We start from the raw sequence: 17,601 nt of genomic DNA on the forward strand, positions 1-17,601 counted from the left end.
ACACACAGGTGACGTAAGGAAGGGTCAGATCAGAGATGAATATATACACTCGCAGCCAATCACGTCGCCCCTCTCAGAGGTCTGAAACAGCCAATCACGTCGCTCTGAAACAGCCAATCACAGAGACACCAGCAACTCAACCAAGCAAGAAGCTTCCGGTCAGAGAGCTGAGGCGAATGCGGAGGTCCCATAAACCTGTATTCTATTGTAAATCCAGCAGGGGGCGACTCTTCTGGTTGCAAAAAGAAGTCCGGCTCCATCAGAAGTAAGAGCAAAATGACAGTTAACAAAATGACTTCTCAGCTGATTGATTAGTAAACACTGATGAGTTTATGGTCTCAGTCGCCAGTTTCAACACAACATGATCTTCATTTAGTAAATTATGGTCCCATTTCGAGGAAAATAGACCATAAAGCAGAGGATGCTTCAGGGAGGGGTTATCTATGATTGACAAGTCGTTACCATGGCAACCTGTCAACAAGGCTAGAGTGACTAGTAACCACGCACTCTGTAAATTCAACCAGCGCCGTTGAAAAAGCTTATTGGGACTCGGCTGTTCACTTTCTCTGGTGGGTACATTTTAGTTTTAAGACTGTTGTTCGCTAGACAAAATTAAAATGACAGTTAACGTGAGTTACAGATGCACCTAGCTAAGCAAGCTAGCTAGCGCCGCACACGGCCGTTAGCTCCGCCATCTCATCCAAATATGCCACTGGTTGCAAAAACTCAACACGGCGGCGCCCTATTGGCCAGACTCAAGGCTTCAAAACGGGTGACGTCACAAGCGGAAAGACGCTTCTCCGGGTAAATCACATTTTTTACAGTGTTTTTAAACAGTTTTATAGTGTGTTGTCCCGGGATCTTCTGTAGTTCTGGACACAGGATTAAACTCATCATTTACTAACTAAGTGAAACTTTTATGAGTCAAGATATTTTTTAATCTCAAGCTCCAGATTGAGCTAAATGTGTGTGTGAGAATATTTTAACAGGACAAACGTGCTGTTAAAGGCATGTAACACACACACAGCCTGTATTTGAGTGTGTTCAGTGGAAAAGCTCTATGAATAGTGTCAGAGCGATCTAGTTACCATGGTGAACCAGAGAGACTGATTTATTTACATCTGTCACACACACTCATACAGTCTATGACACACACACACACACACAGAAGCTGTCATGCTTGTTAAGTTGTTTTGACGTTCATATTTTTGGTAACAATGTTAGATGTAAAAACAAAGCGATGCTGACGTGTTTTAATGAGTCACTGACAGATCATTTGTTCACCGTTCACACCTCCTCACACACACAGAACGACAGCAGCATACGCAACATGTACTGAATATATAACAAACTGTATTAGTAACAGTCGCTCTGCTGCCTCCGTACGTTTCACAGAATATCAACTAATATCTAACCAAGTATAATCTAACCAAGACGTTCCTGTGCCTAAACCAAACCATTGGTGATCAACAATTAGATTAATGACGATTAACTGTTACAAATATAACTTTCTATAGGCCGTCCAAATAAAGTGAAGGCCAAATATTTAATTGAACATGTGACAAAATGTATACATTAAATACAGAAAAATATGAAAGAAAACTGGAGTCACCCTGCAGAGAGCCAGGAGCTCAAACATGTGAGTGTGGAGCGTTAAATGAAATGATAATCAGCTCATTAAGATGCGTCTCTGTTAGTCGGCGTTTCAGTCCAGCTGCTGTCGTTCAGTAACCTGCTTCCTGCTGCGGAGGAGACACATGTGAATATATTATTGTTATTATTATTATTATTATGCACATGTTTCCTCCTCTGTTCTGAAGCACTTCCTGTACATGTTTCTCTATAAATAAACCTGCCAGTTATATTCAGTCATGTTTACGTTGAGTCTCTCACGTGTTAAAACATTTAAGGTACATATTCGAGATCCCAGCAGGAAACATTCAACGTCTCATCTGACAGAAATGAGCTTAACTGTGTGAACAGGGCCGAGCATCGAACTTCAACGTTATTTTGGTTCACAGTAAGTGACATTATTATTAGGCTTTTAGCATAATTATATAACTTATATATAAAAACTTATTATTTAGGCTTTTAATATTATAGTCGTAATGGCAATAACAAGAAAATCAACAATAGTATTAATGAAATCAACAATATAAATAACATGTAGCCTAACATAATCATTTTATTTAGCCTAAATATAGGGTATAACTGAGAAGAAACAATTAAGAACTATTAGCGAATACAAGAAAGTATCTTTGGCTCAACACTTTAACACTATTATAAATCCCTTGGCCGCAAATATTATCAAGGTCTTGAGAATAGCTTAGTGTGATAAGTAGTTGTGTTTGCTACTGTTATGTATTGAGACAGACGCGGGTTTGAATCCTGTGAGTTCTCTTTTTATCTTTATTATAATGGCAACAAAAGCTCTCAGGGATTTATTCATTACGGTACTTTCATGAATCTTATGCTCTCCCTTTTTATATTTATGTTTGTAATAAAGACTAGAGAACAGAGGCCCTCAGAGGCCTAAACATGAAGGTAATATTAAAAGTCTTGTCTTTACATTCTCCGTTTCGTCCTTTAGCCTTTGTACTGGGTGACTAATATTAAATTAAGTTATTGTGAACAGTAATCTGTGAGAAAAACACCTGCTGTTTGTAGATGATCTACAGATAGGGACAGATTCTTTTAGAAAAAAGCTTCACCTCCCTGTTTAAAACATATCACATCCACCTCCTAACACTGCATCTTCTGCGTGAACTGAGCTTCTAACCACAGGTCAGGAGCTGGAGCTGCAACTTAACGACAGGGGTCACGAACATTCATCAGAACTATGGTCACACCTGCGTCACTTAACGATGGTTCGTACCATGTCAGTTAACAACTTAATTACCTCCGTAGGTCGAAAGAGGGTTTTGGGAAACATTTGCGTCGCAACTGCATAGATCCAACCAAGGAGGTAGCCACCGTAGTTGGCAACGATGCTTTTGGGAAACGCACCCCAGGCCGATATCTGGAGGTAATCATCATCATGGGCTGATACCTGCACTCACAAGGCCGACATGCAGAAAAAGCCTGCGGACACATCTGCGTTCGAGGCTCTGCACACTCTCCGTCACAGTGGTGAAAAAGTTAGCTTGGAGCCCTAAACGCCCTCGGTCACCATCGCCTTTTCTAAATGTTTCTAAATGTTAACACGTTTCTACCTGAAATAAGAGCAGATGTAATGTGGTGTAATGAGTTAATACATATTATTATACTGTAGAGAATTCAGTAGCTGAATGACTTCTGACGTTCTCAAATCTGCAGCAGAACCCAGTGTTTCATTCATTAATAAATGTTCCATCTAAAACAACATGTTGCTGGATGGGATAACATGAATATTAGGTTGTACTCTGCAGGAATGAATCTATGGTTTGATACTGACGTATCAGCCATCAGCCGCCCTGCTCTCTGAATATCAGTCACTAATGTTTATATTTCAGGTTTGGAAGAGAGTTTGAAACTCTTGATATTAAATCTGCACGTGTGTAACATTTAATTTCTAACAGATTATGTGCTGTAAACACAGCGTCTGAGACAAAAAGAATATTACTGTTATTTTTAAATGATGAGTGGGACGTCGGTCACGCCGCGTGGACAGACAGAGAGAACCAAGAGATCTGAAAGAGACCATTAAGTGTTTAATGGTGAGAGGACACACATACGCAGCTTTATTGCCCTTTGAGCGTGTGAAATGAGTCGAGGAGGACACAACAAAAAACAGCTGCAGAGGAAGAGGAGATGAAAGAGAAGGAAAGAAGCCCTGCTGTGAGGAAGACACACATTCTGTTTTGTTATAAATAAATAAAAAGTTCCTTCTTAAGAGGATCTTTGATGTTTAGTTTTCTGGAGGAGAAAAAGAGAGAAAAGAAGTAAAGAGAAAGGAGGAGGGAGAGAGAGAGAGAAAAATCAAGATGGAGGAAGAGGAAAGTGGGAGACAGGAGGTGGAAATGAAGAAGACGAGGAGAGCGAAGGAGGAGAGACCAGAAGAAAGAGATTTTAAAAAGGACAGAAGAGTAAAAGATGAATGAGTGAACGAGGAGGACATGATGAAAAGGAGCAGAGAAAGGAGAATGATAAAAAGGAGGAGGAGAACCAGTTTTACTACCTGCGTAAATATTTGAAATTCTTTCTGTCGAGACGGCAACTCTGTTCCTCATTGGCTGAGGGACCTCCCGCTGTCATGGTGATGAGAGGAAGCACGCACGCACCCACACGTGTGATGTAATTAACAAGCCTGTGAATTAATTTGAGAGTATGACTGTGTGTGTGTGTGTGTGTGTGTGTGTGTGTCATCTCTCCTCCTACACACTGTCCTCCATCAGTCTGTCCACATCCATCCTTCCTCTTATTCCTCCTTAGCTACTTTCCTCCATCCTTCCTTTCTTCTTCTCTTACGTTCCTTCTTTCCGTCCATCATCCTTCCTTTTATTATTGCTTCTTTCCTCCATCCTTCCTTTCTACCTTTCATCCTTTATCTCTCTCCACTGTCCATCTTTTCTTTCCTTTCCTTCTTTCCTTCTTTCCATCCAACCATCCCTCCTTTCCTTACTACGGGTTTCACCACTTCCTGCTGTCGCTCCAACCCGTTCTCATCCCGGAGCGTCACATATGGGCGCTTTGTCAAGACCCCTTGGCGCCCTGGGTACCCTTTAGCGTTGTTTTTGTGCGTGAAGCGCTCCGCAGTGAAGTTAGAAACAATAAATATGCGACGTCCGGATAGACTTTCAAAATAAAACCACTGGTTAACATTGACATTGCAGCTTGGTTTAGTTAAAACTACTTGGTTAGGTTTAGAAAAAGATCACGTTCAGGTTAAAATAACATGGTTACTTACATAAATACGTAAGTTAAGTAACGCTACTTATGTAAGTTACATAACTTCGTTAAAAGGAACCAATGTTGACTTTTCGTCCCACCTCTGACTGCAGTACTTTTAGTGTTGAACAAAGGCACTAAAGGGCTTCCCTCAAAGCGTCGGTATCAGAAGGTGTTATACGCTCTGGGAATGAGAACGAGCTCGCCACTCTCATGTCTACACAGCCGTCTGTAAACCCGTGGGTTCACTGCTAGCAGGAGCTTGGTTTATACTCCTGCGTAGGGTCTATGTGTGTAGCTGCGCTGTAGGCTACGAAAGTAGCCACGCATTTATACTTGTGCGTCAGTGTCTCCGTCATTTTGCAATTAAACCTCCAAACGCTAGTCGGCGGTAGCGCTTCAGCGTCCACTGTGTTGACTTTTCCCGGGCGAGCTGGCCAACTTCCGGTTTAGCCCTCCGCTAACGTGAATGGGGGTAAAATTGTAAACATGCAGCTGGCGTAGCTTTTTTAAAATGTTATCGTCGCCTCGACGTGTAGTTAGATTTTTGAGGAGGTGCATGTCAGGCTACGCCATGGATGATGCCGTAGAGTAGGGGGCTACGCCGTCAATTCGACGCAGGAGTATAAATTGCACTTGCACAGCTAATTGAACATAATTTTAATGCAGCCCATTTGACAAAATCTAATTTAATATAGTGTAACTCACTGCCTCCACAGGAACTTATGTCCACCAATACTTTAATGAAGCTGTACAATTATTTCCCAAATAGAAGAGATACAAACAAGAATGACAAAATGTATTATTAACTTGCACATGTTGCCATAGTGATATATGTTTTTTGACATCACTGAGACCATTGACGTGATTCTCACATTCCTTACATACTCTCCATTGAAGTCTGCAAGTCAGCTACTGAATCCACTGATCCTCTGTAAGGAGCGAACACATGACTGTTGAGGATAACATGTGGTTTAATTATTTTATGCCCACATGTTGCATCATTCAGCCTACAGTCAGTTATTGTGGCCGTGTGAAACTGTATTTGTAGTTCAGCTGGATCCCCTTACTGTCACCACCTTCATTCATACTGGTATGTTGGATTTGTGCCACGACTACTCTGAAACAGCTGCCACAGCCCATAAAAGAGGTGGACATGGTCACCGTGACGTCACGCATTGGTTTGTGGACTCCCGTTTTGCTAATTTTGGCTAGCTAAAAACAGGCTTTAAACAAAATGGAAAGACTAAGCAGCCGGCTCCTAAGCTTTTTCAACGCGGCTGGTTAAATGTACTCGGGCAGCAGATACGCCTCTATCCTGATTGACAGGCCGCCATGCTAGCAACTTGTCGATCACAAGGTATCCCCACCCTAAATCATACGCCGATTTCTGGACTATTTTCCTCTAAATGGGACCATAATTTACTGAATGAACATCATGTTGTGCTGAAGAAGACTTGAAACTGAGACCATGAACTCATTAGGAAAGTTTTAACTGAGGTAATAAATCAGGTGGGTCCTTTTACCATAGACTACAACACAATCTGATTTCTTTTTGAGTCGCCCCCTGCTGGCCATTAGAAATAATGCAGGTTAAAGGAACTTCCACATTAGCTTCACTTTTCAGACCTGGACGTCAAATGACACCAAATGTCATTCTTTATCTCCATCTGGTGGTTAAAAACACAACAAAAGGTCAAAGGTCGACTTGCAGATTGAGTAGCGCTTGAATTTGTTTGTGCTCGTGTTGTAGTCAGAACCGCCCAAACCGAGACCAAGACCAAGACTTTTAGGGGCTGAGACCGAGTCAAGACCAGTTCCCCACATGATCTGAAAGATCCACATTCCTAGTAAAACACCCACATACAAACACTAAGAGTTGAAATCTATGTCAGCATCATTATTCAACACACTTAAGACCGGTCTTGAGTACCACAACACTAGTGTGATGTTACTGATGTTGTGGGGACATAAATCAGTCACATTATGGGGGTTTGTCTTCCTTGTGGAGACAAAATGCTAAATACCTATAAAGTAAATCATTATATTTTAGTGTTAGGACTTTTGTGGCTGGTCAGGTGGTGGGTAGGGCGACTCTACAGGAGACGATGTCCTCTGTAGTTATGGAAACACAGCTGTGTGTGTGTGTGTGTTGCCATACCAGTGAGGGCCAGGACGAGCAGCAGCAGACCGGCCAGCAGGCTCACAGTGGGAATCAGGATGTAGCGGAGAAGTCGAAGATGATTGGTCGTTCCCAGCTTGTGAGGACACGCCTCCCCGCCCATCCCGGCCTCGGGTCCTCGAGCCGGAGTCTGGAGGACACACTAAGATGAGTTCACTTTCATCTGACTTTCTCTCTGCCAACTGATTCCAGGTTAGTGCGCCATCAGAGGCTGCGGCTGGTTTCTGACCATCAGAGAATTTATTTCACACAAATCTGGGTCTCTGGGTGATGTCACAGCAGGAAGTAGCGTTGGCTGAAGGAGTGCTCGAGGTTGGGGAACGCCACACTAACCCTACTCTAAGTCCAGTTTAAGCCCCGCCCCCCCAGGTTATTTTTAACTAGCAGAGGGAGGGTGACCCGGGTGTTTCTGTCCCCTCAGAGTTTCCGTTGGATGCGCTGAAGTTATTTTTGAAGCGATATGACGACGAGTCGACACTCAACACCACACAGCAACCCCACCGCTATAAATACTGCTCGCTCCACCGCTCTCTCTCTCTGGATCCCCCTCTGTTTAATACGTTGATTTATTTATTTCCACAACCCCCCCTCCACATATTGACTCATAATGACTCTGTATATTTACACAAACACCTGCAGTTATTGATGTTTGAGCGATCGTCTCTGTATTTCCTTTTTCTGTGCTCATAAAACGAAGATGTTTTTAATGATTATTTCATTTTCAGTTCATTCTCTTTTTTTATCGATTTATCGATTTGTTTGTGTTCCTTTTAAATAATGTCCACGACCTTTGCTTTCCAAAAGCAAACTTTAAAAATTGATTCAGAGGAGAGCAATTAAACACATCTTACATATCTTACATCAAGGAACTTATTTAAAGAAAGGCTTTTATTTTGAAGGTCGAATTAGAGGAGGAATGGAAGCTGAAAACAAGATAAAAACTTTGTTTTAAAATGAAATATTTATTAGTCTATTGTGTCTTTAAGACGCTTCATACAGACAACAGTTCAGCTGATAACTCTTTATTACTCTGCGTCTGAAAAGAGTTGCATTTTTTTCGATTAATCGCATTTATAACTGGGTTTGAGAAATAGTGAAAAATGTTGAAATGTTTTATTAACTGAGTAATCACATCAGCCCGACATATTTATTTTCATCAGTAGTAGTAGAAAAACTGAATAACCAGAGCGATATACTGAGAAATTTAATATGTCACCTGTGGGAAATTATAGTCTTTTTTCACCATTTTCCGACATTTTATAGGCAAAATTATTAATCTAATTGATTACTCTAATCGATTAATAGAGAAAATTATGAGCAGATAAATCAATAATGGAAACAGTTGCAGCCCTAAATATAATGAAATTTACAGGTTTATTTACTTTGTGTCTCCTTTATATGTTAGGGTTAGAAACGCAATAATTGTGTTTCAGGGCTTTAACTATTAAAGATTTTTATTGTTAACTAACCTTGTCTTTATTGAGAGGACTGATCAATTGATCATTTAGTGTATAAAACAGAGAAAACTAAAATTAAATAAGCACCAGATTGATTCTACGGTGTCTGACACAGAAAAGACAATTGGATTAAGTTTATAATGAGATGAAATATAAAAGCAGGAGATGTTTTACGGTCACTCCGTTTTTTAGCAGTTTATTTTCTGCAGGTGGACTTTCAAAGAGAGGACATTTTGTCTGGTCCTTCTTCAAAGTGCTGTTTGAGGGTTCAGACCTGATAACGCTGCAGAATCATTAGTTTTACATTAATAATGCATCAAAGGACTCTGGGTGATGGGAGAGCCTCCTTAAATATCTTCAGATTCACTAAATACAACAAAACTACCTTAAAACATGACAACATTTGAAATAATTAAATAAAAATAACTATTTAATCAATAAATATTTCTATTTGCATGTACATTTTATAGATAACTGCTTTTAAAGTGATTTCTCAAAGTCTGGTCAACAGACAGCTGTAATGATTAATCGATTAATTAATTAGTTAATTATCGTCTGTAAAAAAAAATACCTAATAATCGTCAAATAGTTGCTCAATCAAAAGGTTCAATGATTCCAGCTTCTCAGATGTAAATTTACAGCTTTTCTGCTTTATAAACAGGAAATCTTTGTATTTTGATCAAAACGTGCGCATCACAGTTTTCTGACATTTTACAAACTATTACTTCATCAGTCGAGATAATAAACAGCAGACTGACAGAAATCGTAAGTTACCTCAGAAGTAAATAGAGTTTATAGGTTAACCAGCAGTAACAGACTGATTAAAATAAGAGTTGCGGCTCAACTCAGTTTCTACTGGGCTGAGAGAGAAGAAGAAAACCCTCTCCATCATGCTCACCCGGCGGGTTATTAAAGGCATCATCATCTTGTGAAGAGTTTCAGCCTCTGTTTTCTGATTCTCAGAGGTGAGACAGAGAGCAGCTCTCGGGACCAGGAGCCGAGACACGGAGGAGGACAGAGGACAGAGGACAGACACAAGGACAGCAGCACAGAGAGAAGGCAGAGAGAGCCTCACAGACAGCGGGGAGAGAGAGAGAGAGAGAGAGAGACTCACCGTTACAGATCCAGCTCCGCTGAAGGTGACACGCGGGCAGGTCTCCAGCCGCGCGGACAACATGACCTGATGCTGCCCGCCGCTGAGCGCGAGACCATCCCTCTGCCTGCAGGAGCAGCTCCGCTAACTAACAGAGCACGAGACGCGCTGGCTCCGCCCCCTCAGACTCTCCCTCCCTCTCTCTCCACGGTGAATGTCAGTGTCGCTCTGCCCCCCCCTCTCTCTCTCTCTAACGCACGTGAGGAAGCCTTAACATGGGATTAAACACACTTTACAGTCAAGTGCATGCTGCGACATGAGCCTCGTGCCTCTGTGTGTGTCTTAAACCCCAAAACACACTCTTGGTAGCTACACACACTCACACAACTTTAGCTACACCGCGTGCCTCTGTGTGTGTGTGTGTGTGTTGCACTTGTATCCTTGTGAGCACTAATTAAATTTTACACCCTCTAAGTGAGGACGTTTTGTCCGGCCAAAACTTTAAGGCAACTTCAAGACACAAAGAAAAGGAGAGCCGGTGTGAAGCCTGAACCTCCAGGTTTCAGAAGATTTTAAAATGCCTTTCACATTTATCACAACTCTACCATTAAACCTAAATATGGGCGTCCCACGTTTTGTGGCGATTCACTAAACAAATCCAGGCAAACAAACAAAAAACAAGCTACAGGCAGGGTGGGAGGGAAAGACCGATTCAAGACCAAAGCCCAGTTGGATCGAGATCATAGGTAGCAGACTTCTCAAATTTATTTGACAGATCCACAATCCCATTAAAACACCCACATACAAACACTAAGAGCAGAAATCAAGTTAAGCATCTTTATTCGACACTCCTTTTCCATGCTTACCATCACGGACAGTCATTAACGGGAACAACACACATTTTTAATTAGGGTTATTGGTTGTATTTGAAGCAATAGGTTTTACATCCAATCAAAGTTAGGATGTTAACAAATAAATCAGACAATGCAAAAGCAATTTATCCATGTTCTCAGTGTGGGCTTGAAATAAAATCCCTAGTCCTCAATGCCCAAGACAAGAAACTTGTAATTATGGGCCACATGTAAACACACACACAAGCTAACTGAAAATTTACAAAGAAATTAAGGGTGCAAAACAGGTTCATAGGTCCCTATGGAGACATATCCATGTCAACTAAAAATACTACTACTAAAATATATTTTTAAATTACTTTAAGCACAACTCCGACACAAAGACACCAATGTGCAGAAACTCACACCCATACAACACAACCGGTTCATTTTTAATTTAAATATTGTTTTAACTTTTTATTGCATGAACTGTATTTAAGATGTTGTTACTGGTTCACACCAAAGACAATAATGTCAGTTTCCTGCAAACATTTAAATGATTTCAGCTAAAATTACTGTGTTGTTCTCTCTTTACCTTTAATTTAACCAGCTGGCAACAGAGACAAAATGCTGATACTCAAACTCTCATTTTTACAAAACAATTGTACGTTTTTTTAGATTAGATCTCATCCATCGTCAACCACTTATCCTGCGTACAGGGTCGCAGGGACTAGATGTCATGTATAGTTTATTATTAGATTAGTCACTTACCAAAAACTGGCCCATTTTAGCTGACTTCAAGTTAGGTTTCATAATAATAATAATAAAAATAATGCATTACATTTATATAGCGCTTTATCATGGAAACTCTAAGCACTTCACAGTGAAGCGGGGGGGACTCACCTCAACCCACCTGGGTGATGCACGGCAGCCATTTAGCGCCAGAACGCTCACCACACATCAGTTTTTGAGGCAGAGAGAGAAACATTGAGGCAATTACTAGGGGGGATGATTAGACGGCCAGATGGTGAAAGCCAGGTTGGGAATTATTAACCATGGGCGACAAGTGCCATGGGATCTTTAATGACCTCGGTTTAATGTCTCATCCGAAGGACAGCAGCTCCTACAGCGCAGTGTCCTCATCACTGCACTTCTTTTTATTATCTTATTATTAGGAACAGAGGGAAGACTGCCCCCTACTGGCCCACCAACACCACTTCCAACAGCAACTTAGGTTTTCCAGGAGGTCTCCCATCCAGGTACTGGCCAAGCCCAACCCTGCTGAGCAGGATTACATTGGTAAAGCTGCCAGCATTTGCGTTTGTAAATTACTGCTCTGCACATTTAATTATAAATGTAATCAACAGTAATAACAAAAAAAAAAAAATCCTAAATGCAAATCCTCCACCCACGTCCAGCACCAGCAACCTTAATACAAAGAACTGCCAAAACTCAAAATAATAACTGGATACTCACATGGACAGATTTTGCACAGGACTTGTGCAATATTTATGTTAACTGATTGTAAATAATTTAATTACTGTTTGACTTTTAAATTATTGTTTTTGTCAAATTGACAATAAAGTTGACTTTGAAGAAAAAACAAACCTAACTTTGATGTAAATATTTGCTTCTTTGGCGCAGATAGCACCTCAACTCAAGACCCATTTACTAGCTTTTCTGCAAGTTTCAATCGCACTTTACGTCAGAGTGAAGGACCGCGTGACAGCTTTTCTCAGCTCGTCTCTACATGTTGTATCAATAAAGTTATGTTGTTACGCTCAGTGTGGTCACTTATGAAGCCATTCTCGAAGGTCAAGTCGTTTCTGTTTGAATATCTTCACGTCCGGCTCATTTCTCGTTACAGAACTGTGGAAAAACACTCAAAGTAAATTTACTGTTGTTTCTAAATCTGTAATTAAAATTTAAAAATGATGAACCACCAACCTTTATAATCAGCTGATGGACAGTGACTGTTCGTAAACATCAGTAAGGAACTTTCTTCACAGGTTCCTAAATTGATTTTCATTTTGTACATTAGCAAACTTTAAACTATAGAAGAATCCTGAAGGTAAATGAAACAACAAACATCATTTGTGGCGTTCTTTAGAAAATAACTTGGGATTTAATTATTTGTCGCTGTAATTTAAAACAAACAGGAGCGAAAGCAGAATCCTGTGGAGGCTGCACTTTGATTTACTGTAACATCGCTGATTGTGTCTGTAAATTAAATAATTTCAAGCCTAAATATTCTCAAGTTCAGTGTTTTTTTTGTTACTTTCCTTCCCCGCTGTGTGAAAACCAAACTGACACCATCCACACTTGCAGTTCTTGTTCAGCTTTTGCTGATAATCTGAGTTGTATTGATCAGTTCTGAATGCGAGTTTAGACTCAAAGCAAAGAGCATATCAGTGGCGGTAAAGAGGCAGGTTTATGACTCCACATCATGGACACGTGAAGACCAGAAAATAAAAAACACCTGTATGGAGGAAATTATAAAGTTCCTGGAGAGTATTGAAATCAGAATCATGAGCCAAACACACAGTCAGTCAGTTGCCAACTTGCTGCAGCTACCGTGTTTAACAGTGGGCATAAAAGTCTTTTATATGATTTGTCAGTGGATTTAAAGCTGGGATAGATAATGTCGAAACAACAGACGGCTGGATTTTGAAAGTCTCAAACTTAAAAAAAATCCTCCATCCAAGAAAACACGAGACATGTTCACTTGCAGTGTAGCTTCTTTCAGCCCCGTGACGGCCACCGACGCTGGATTCTTTTCATTTCTGTGTCAAATCATTTCATTTACTGATCGCTGTCGGGACGTAAAGACAATTGAACAACTAACTAAATGCTTCTGCCCGGCTTTAAGGACGTTTATTCGCAATGGACAAAAGAGTTAGTGATCCTCAGGAAGTGTAAGTCACACTGAATCTAAAAACGTGCATCGTGTGTTCAGATTTAACCGAGTTACGACTCGACAAATTATAGTTTTCCGTCAGAGCCGCTGCAGCTCAAACTACAATCACCAACTTCCTGTTGTCTTTACAGCTGGATGCACCTGTGTCTCGCACAGTAATTCACTTTGTGTTGAGTCTCACCTGAAAGATTTGTAATCAGTCACAGTGCATCAGATTCTGCTGAAATGAGACAAACATCAGGTCAAAGGTCATATCAATATACTTTACTGATGATCTGTGGTACAGAGTGTTCACTCTCTCTTTGTTGGTCAAACATTACAAGAATGTGCTCGCCATCCTGAAATAATCACTTTTACTGAAATTAAATTCATATTTTAGAGTTTACCACACAGAGAAAACAAGAAACACAACGGAGGTTTGTATTTTGCAAAAAGCTGGTTTCACAAATGTGTTTATTGTATCTGCTGAAAATGATTCAGATTTCACTCCCTAACGTGTAGCTAGTGAGCTAACAGACGAGCGCAGCTCTTCACAGTGAGTCAAAACTTCTCAACACAACTGGGGACAATCCCAGGTAGTCAAAACGTTAACCACTTTTACACTGCCGTGTGCTAAGATGTGATAACCGTGACATTTCTCAGAGGCTGTAAGTTGGTAACGAAGCATCTGTGAAGCATTAAAAACGTGTGTTCGGACTGGAGCTGCGTCCGTTAATTAACCGACAGCAAAACGAAAGTGATGGATCCAGCTTACTTTTCTTTGTTTTTACTGTTTATTAGAACAATCGATTATAAAAATAATCAGCTCTAGTTCAGCAATTTAACACTAATTAATGACTTTGAGATGTCTGGATGATGTAGTTTTTTGTTGTTTTAGTAGAGCTTGTGTTGCTATGGGGACTAAACTAAAGCTACTCCTACTCTGAAAAGAAAAACAGCTCAACACAAGGACTGATATCAAGTTAGAGAATCAAGCAGCAAAATAAATCTGAGACCGAAAGAAGATAAACCAAAATCACAAAGAGCGGTCTGAAACAGGAGGACGGGTTAAATGAAACAGAAGTGGAGGCAGCAGGAGAACGAAACATCTGAAGACAGTAGAGTGAAAGTAGAAACATTATCCTTTATCACACGCATGCTGACGTGTCGGCTCAGGGCGTGGTGAGGAGGTAGTAGGCGGCGGCGGAAAGCAGAGCTCCGCCCAACGGGGCGAGGACGTAGGCGGCGCACCTCCTCCACCACCTCCGCGCCCTCGACTCCTCATCATCCACCTCCTCCCTCCTCCCCCTCTTCTTACTCCTCCGACCTCCTCGCTGCTGACGCTTCTCGAACGCCTCCAGCTCCTCCTGAACGCACAGGAGCAGAGACAATCAGACTCTCATCAGGGCTACCACTTAAAATCCGACTGAGTTACTTTTTATAATCTCACCAACAGCAGGCTACAGTTTGAATAATGTGTGATGATCCAAGTGTCAGACTGACCTGAAGTTTCTTCTGCTCCTCCACCTCAGCTGCTCTCTGCTCCGCCTCCTTCATCTGAAAACACACACAGTAGTTAGTGTGTATCCAGGTGTGACACACTCCTGTACGGGTGTGTGTTTGTGTACCTGGCTGACTTTCTTCTGCTGGTCTTTGCAGGCGTCGTCACACTGAACAACACACTCAGCCGACAGAGCGCACGGCATCTCCTAAAGACACAAACGGGCCAGAAAATTACACAAAAATAATCAACAAACTAACTTACGTATGTTTATGAAAGAACAAAGATTATTATTATCGTTCTGATCTTTTGAATTTGAATAAATCACAGCAGCTGCGTCTGTTAAAAAGTATCTCAGTTAGAGTCAAGTTATTATTAGAGCTAGACGATTAATTGGTTTCTGTGTTTATAACAGCTGATAAAAGACAATTTGAAAAAGAGAGAGGGAGACTGGAGACGGATCCTTCAATCATTATACGAGTGTTGTTGTTGTATTGTTTGTCCACCAGAGGGCACTATTGCAATATCGAATTTCTAAATCCAAAAATTTTCTAAATCGGCATTGGTCCCAAAAATGGATCTAGTTACTATCACCTTATTAAGGCCGTTTAAACTCTGTCCAGTGGCCACTTTATTACGTACAACCAAACACAGCAGCTTTGTAGAGACAGATGTTATGGCAGAGCCACTTGTCCCTACCACCTGTTGGCCCTTAAAACAGAGTAACAAGGGCCAAGGGGTCGACTAGTGATGACGGCTCTGACATTAACAGAAGCGACGAGTTTTAACAGGATTTCTCCATGACGATTGACAACAACTCCAAAATGCCGTCCTCCGCTCTGTTAATCTCTCTCGTATGGTAACGTTATATCACACATCATAGCTTCATTACCAGGTAACTAACGTTACTGGCGAAGCTGGCTAATGAGACAACATGCTAGCAGCTCAACTAGCAATTTTTTTAATGTTTGTTTTGAAGAAAATCCCCATAATCTTTCAATTTCCACATCTAATGGTGCCCTACTTACTAAGGTTGATTGTGTTAAATATCTGGGGCTATGGATTGACTCTGAATTATCATATAAAAAGCATATTGATTATATGTAATAAGATGGCTGTTCTATTGGGGTTTTCTACAGGTCAAACAACTGTTTCGCCATGAATGTAAAAAAGAGGCTGGTATCTCAGTTGTTATTACCTGTTATTGATTAGGTATCAAAATGCTTCAAAAACTGATCTTATGATGTTATATGTTAAATGTAATAGTTTGTGCAGATTTATTCTGAACTGTGACTTTCAAACCCACCATTGTGTACAATCAACTGCAGTGGCTTTCTCTTGATAAAAGAAGACAGTTACACTGGTACCAGTGTCTTTTCAAATGTATTAATTTTAAGAGTTTTTTATTTTGCATAACTCTAATCATATTTATAATCTTAGAAGCAATAACAATCTTTTTTTTCATGTTCCAAAAACTACACTAGAAACAGGAAAAAAAGCATTTGTGGTTAAGGCTCATAGAGACTGGAACAATCTACCAATTTTCTTGACATCAACAAGTATCTAGGTTCATTTAAGAATGCTCTTATCATTCACCTTACAACAGACTGCTCCTGTTAATTACTGCTACTTACTGTTAGACTCTACTGTTTTTACTATTAGTGTTGGTGTCTAGAGTTTGTGGCATGTGCAAGGTGATGAGTAAATGTCTTTATATTTTGTTTATTTTTTGTATTCTTGAAATGTTTACTATTGTGTGTTTGATGTTTGCTGTATATATTGTGTATTTTTATATTATTGTGTGTCTTTGGTCAGGACCCCCTCGAAAACGAGATGGTACATCTCAAGGGGGTTTTATCCTGGAAATAAATGAATTTCTCACATATTACGTTGAAATGACATTAAACTAAGAATAACCATGGTGCACCTTCTTGATCCTCTTGCAGGGACATCGGAGCTTCACCTTCTGCTGACATTTCTCCTCACACACTCCTGGATGACACACCTGCTTACAGCGATGGCCACAGCTCAGCTGCACACAGAGAGAATAAACACACTTCCATCACACTCTGCTTCTCTCGGCGAGGCAGAAACGTTTTCCAGGGATCAGACGGGAACAAAGAGTCTGGGGTTTCTCCAGAGGAAACATGAAATGGCCTGTTACATCAGTGAAAACAAACTGTCTCTCTCTTTTTGTTTTTCTCTTTGATCAACGAATCTTTCCTGGACGACTAAAACTCAGAACCATCAGTCTGCATTTCGAAGCAGGAATAATTCAATTTAACTGCGCAGTTTGGCTTAAAATCCAGCTCTGTACGTGACACGTTTCAGATATGCAGATAGAAACAAAATGCAGGAAACAAACACTCTGTTCCAAAGCAGTTTTTCTCTGTAATTATGACCATTTGCCCTCTTTTGTGTTTAACATCTTTAGTTAGAACTTATTTTAAATCCCTGTTAAACAGTCTCAAAAGTTGCAGTGGATTTATTTTTTTCCCCAACTCATCCATAAAGACCCATCACAGCTCAACCACAAATCACAGCGTATTCCAATACGACGCACCGTGTCCCGCTACGTCGCCGCCTATTCCAATACGACGCACCGTGTCCCGCTACGTCGCCGCCTATTCCAATACGACGCACCGTGTCCCGCTACGTCGCCGCCTATTCCAATACGACGCACCGTGTCCCGCTACGTCGCCGCCTATTCCAATACGACGCACCGTGTCCCGCTACGTCGCCGCCTATTCCAATACGACGCACCGTGTCCCGCTAC

The 17,601-nt window shown here is 40.9% G+C and overlaps 3 protein-coding genes and 1 long non-coding RNA gene across 4 annotated transcripts in view; 1 reads left to right on the forward strand and 3 right to left on the reverse strand.

The window, feature by feature from the left end:
* corin (corin, serine peptidase) overlaps window positions 1–9,685 on the reverse strand; it is a 30,887-nt gene extending 21,202 nt beyond the window's left edge. The window contains exons 1-2 of the mRNA XM_046064431.1: window positions 9,620–9,685; window positions 7,028–7,178 (exon numbers count right to left, since the gene is read on the reverse strand). Coding sequence (XP_045920387.1) covers window positions 7,028–7,178; window positions 9,620–9,682 — 214 coding nt within the window. The 5' untranslated portion in view covers window positions 9,683–9,685. The remainder of the gene's footprint in view (window positions 1–7,027; window positions 7,179–9,619) is intronic.
* Window positions 59–9,825, forward strand: LOC123980255. Its single transcript, XR_006827440.1, has 3 exons — window positions 59–265; window positions 7,031–7,240; window positions 9,469–9,825. It is a non-coding gene; the product is annotated as an uncharacterized LOC123980255 (long non-coding RNA).
* A 3,769-nt stretch (window positions 9,826–13,594) lies between these two features.
* Window positions 13,595–16,901, reverse strand: LOC123980237 (NF-X1-type zinc finger protein NFXL1-like). The gene is made up of 4 exons (XM_046064535.1): window positions 16,753–16,901; window positions 14,953–15,033; window positions 14,828–14,881; window positions 13,595–14,691 (listed from the first exon to the last, which is right to left on the reverse strand). Exons 2-4 carry the CDS (start codon window positions 15,028–15,030, stop codon window positions 14,497–14,499), a joined length of 327 nt encoding a protein of 108 aa, XP_045920491.1. The 5' UTR covers window positions 15,031–15,033; window positions 16,753–16,901; the 3' UTR covers window positions 13,595–14,496.
* LOC123979967 (low affinity immunoglobulin gamma Fc region receptor III-like) overlaps window positions 16,732–17,601 on the reverse strand; it is a 3,122-nt gene continuing 2,252 nt past the window's right edge. The window contains exon 4 of the mRNA XM_046064078.1: window positions 16,732–16,857. Coding sequence (XP_045920034.1) covers window positions 16,732–16,857 — 126 coding nt within the window. The remainder of the gene's footprint in view (window positions 16,858–17,601) is intronic.

The sequence above is a fragment of the Micropterus dolomieu genome, linkage group LG12 (genome assembly GCF_021292245.1).
Source record: "Micropterus dolomieu isolate WLL.071019.BEF.003 ecotype Adirondacks linkage group LG12, ASM2129224v1, whole genome shotgun sequence".
Classification (NCBI taxonomy): domain Eukaryota; kingdom Metazoa; phylum Chordata; class Actinopteri; order Centrarchiformes; family Centrarchidae; genus Micropterus; species Micropterus dolomieu.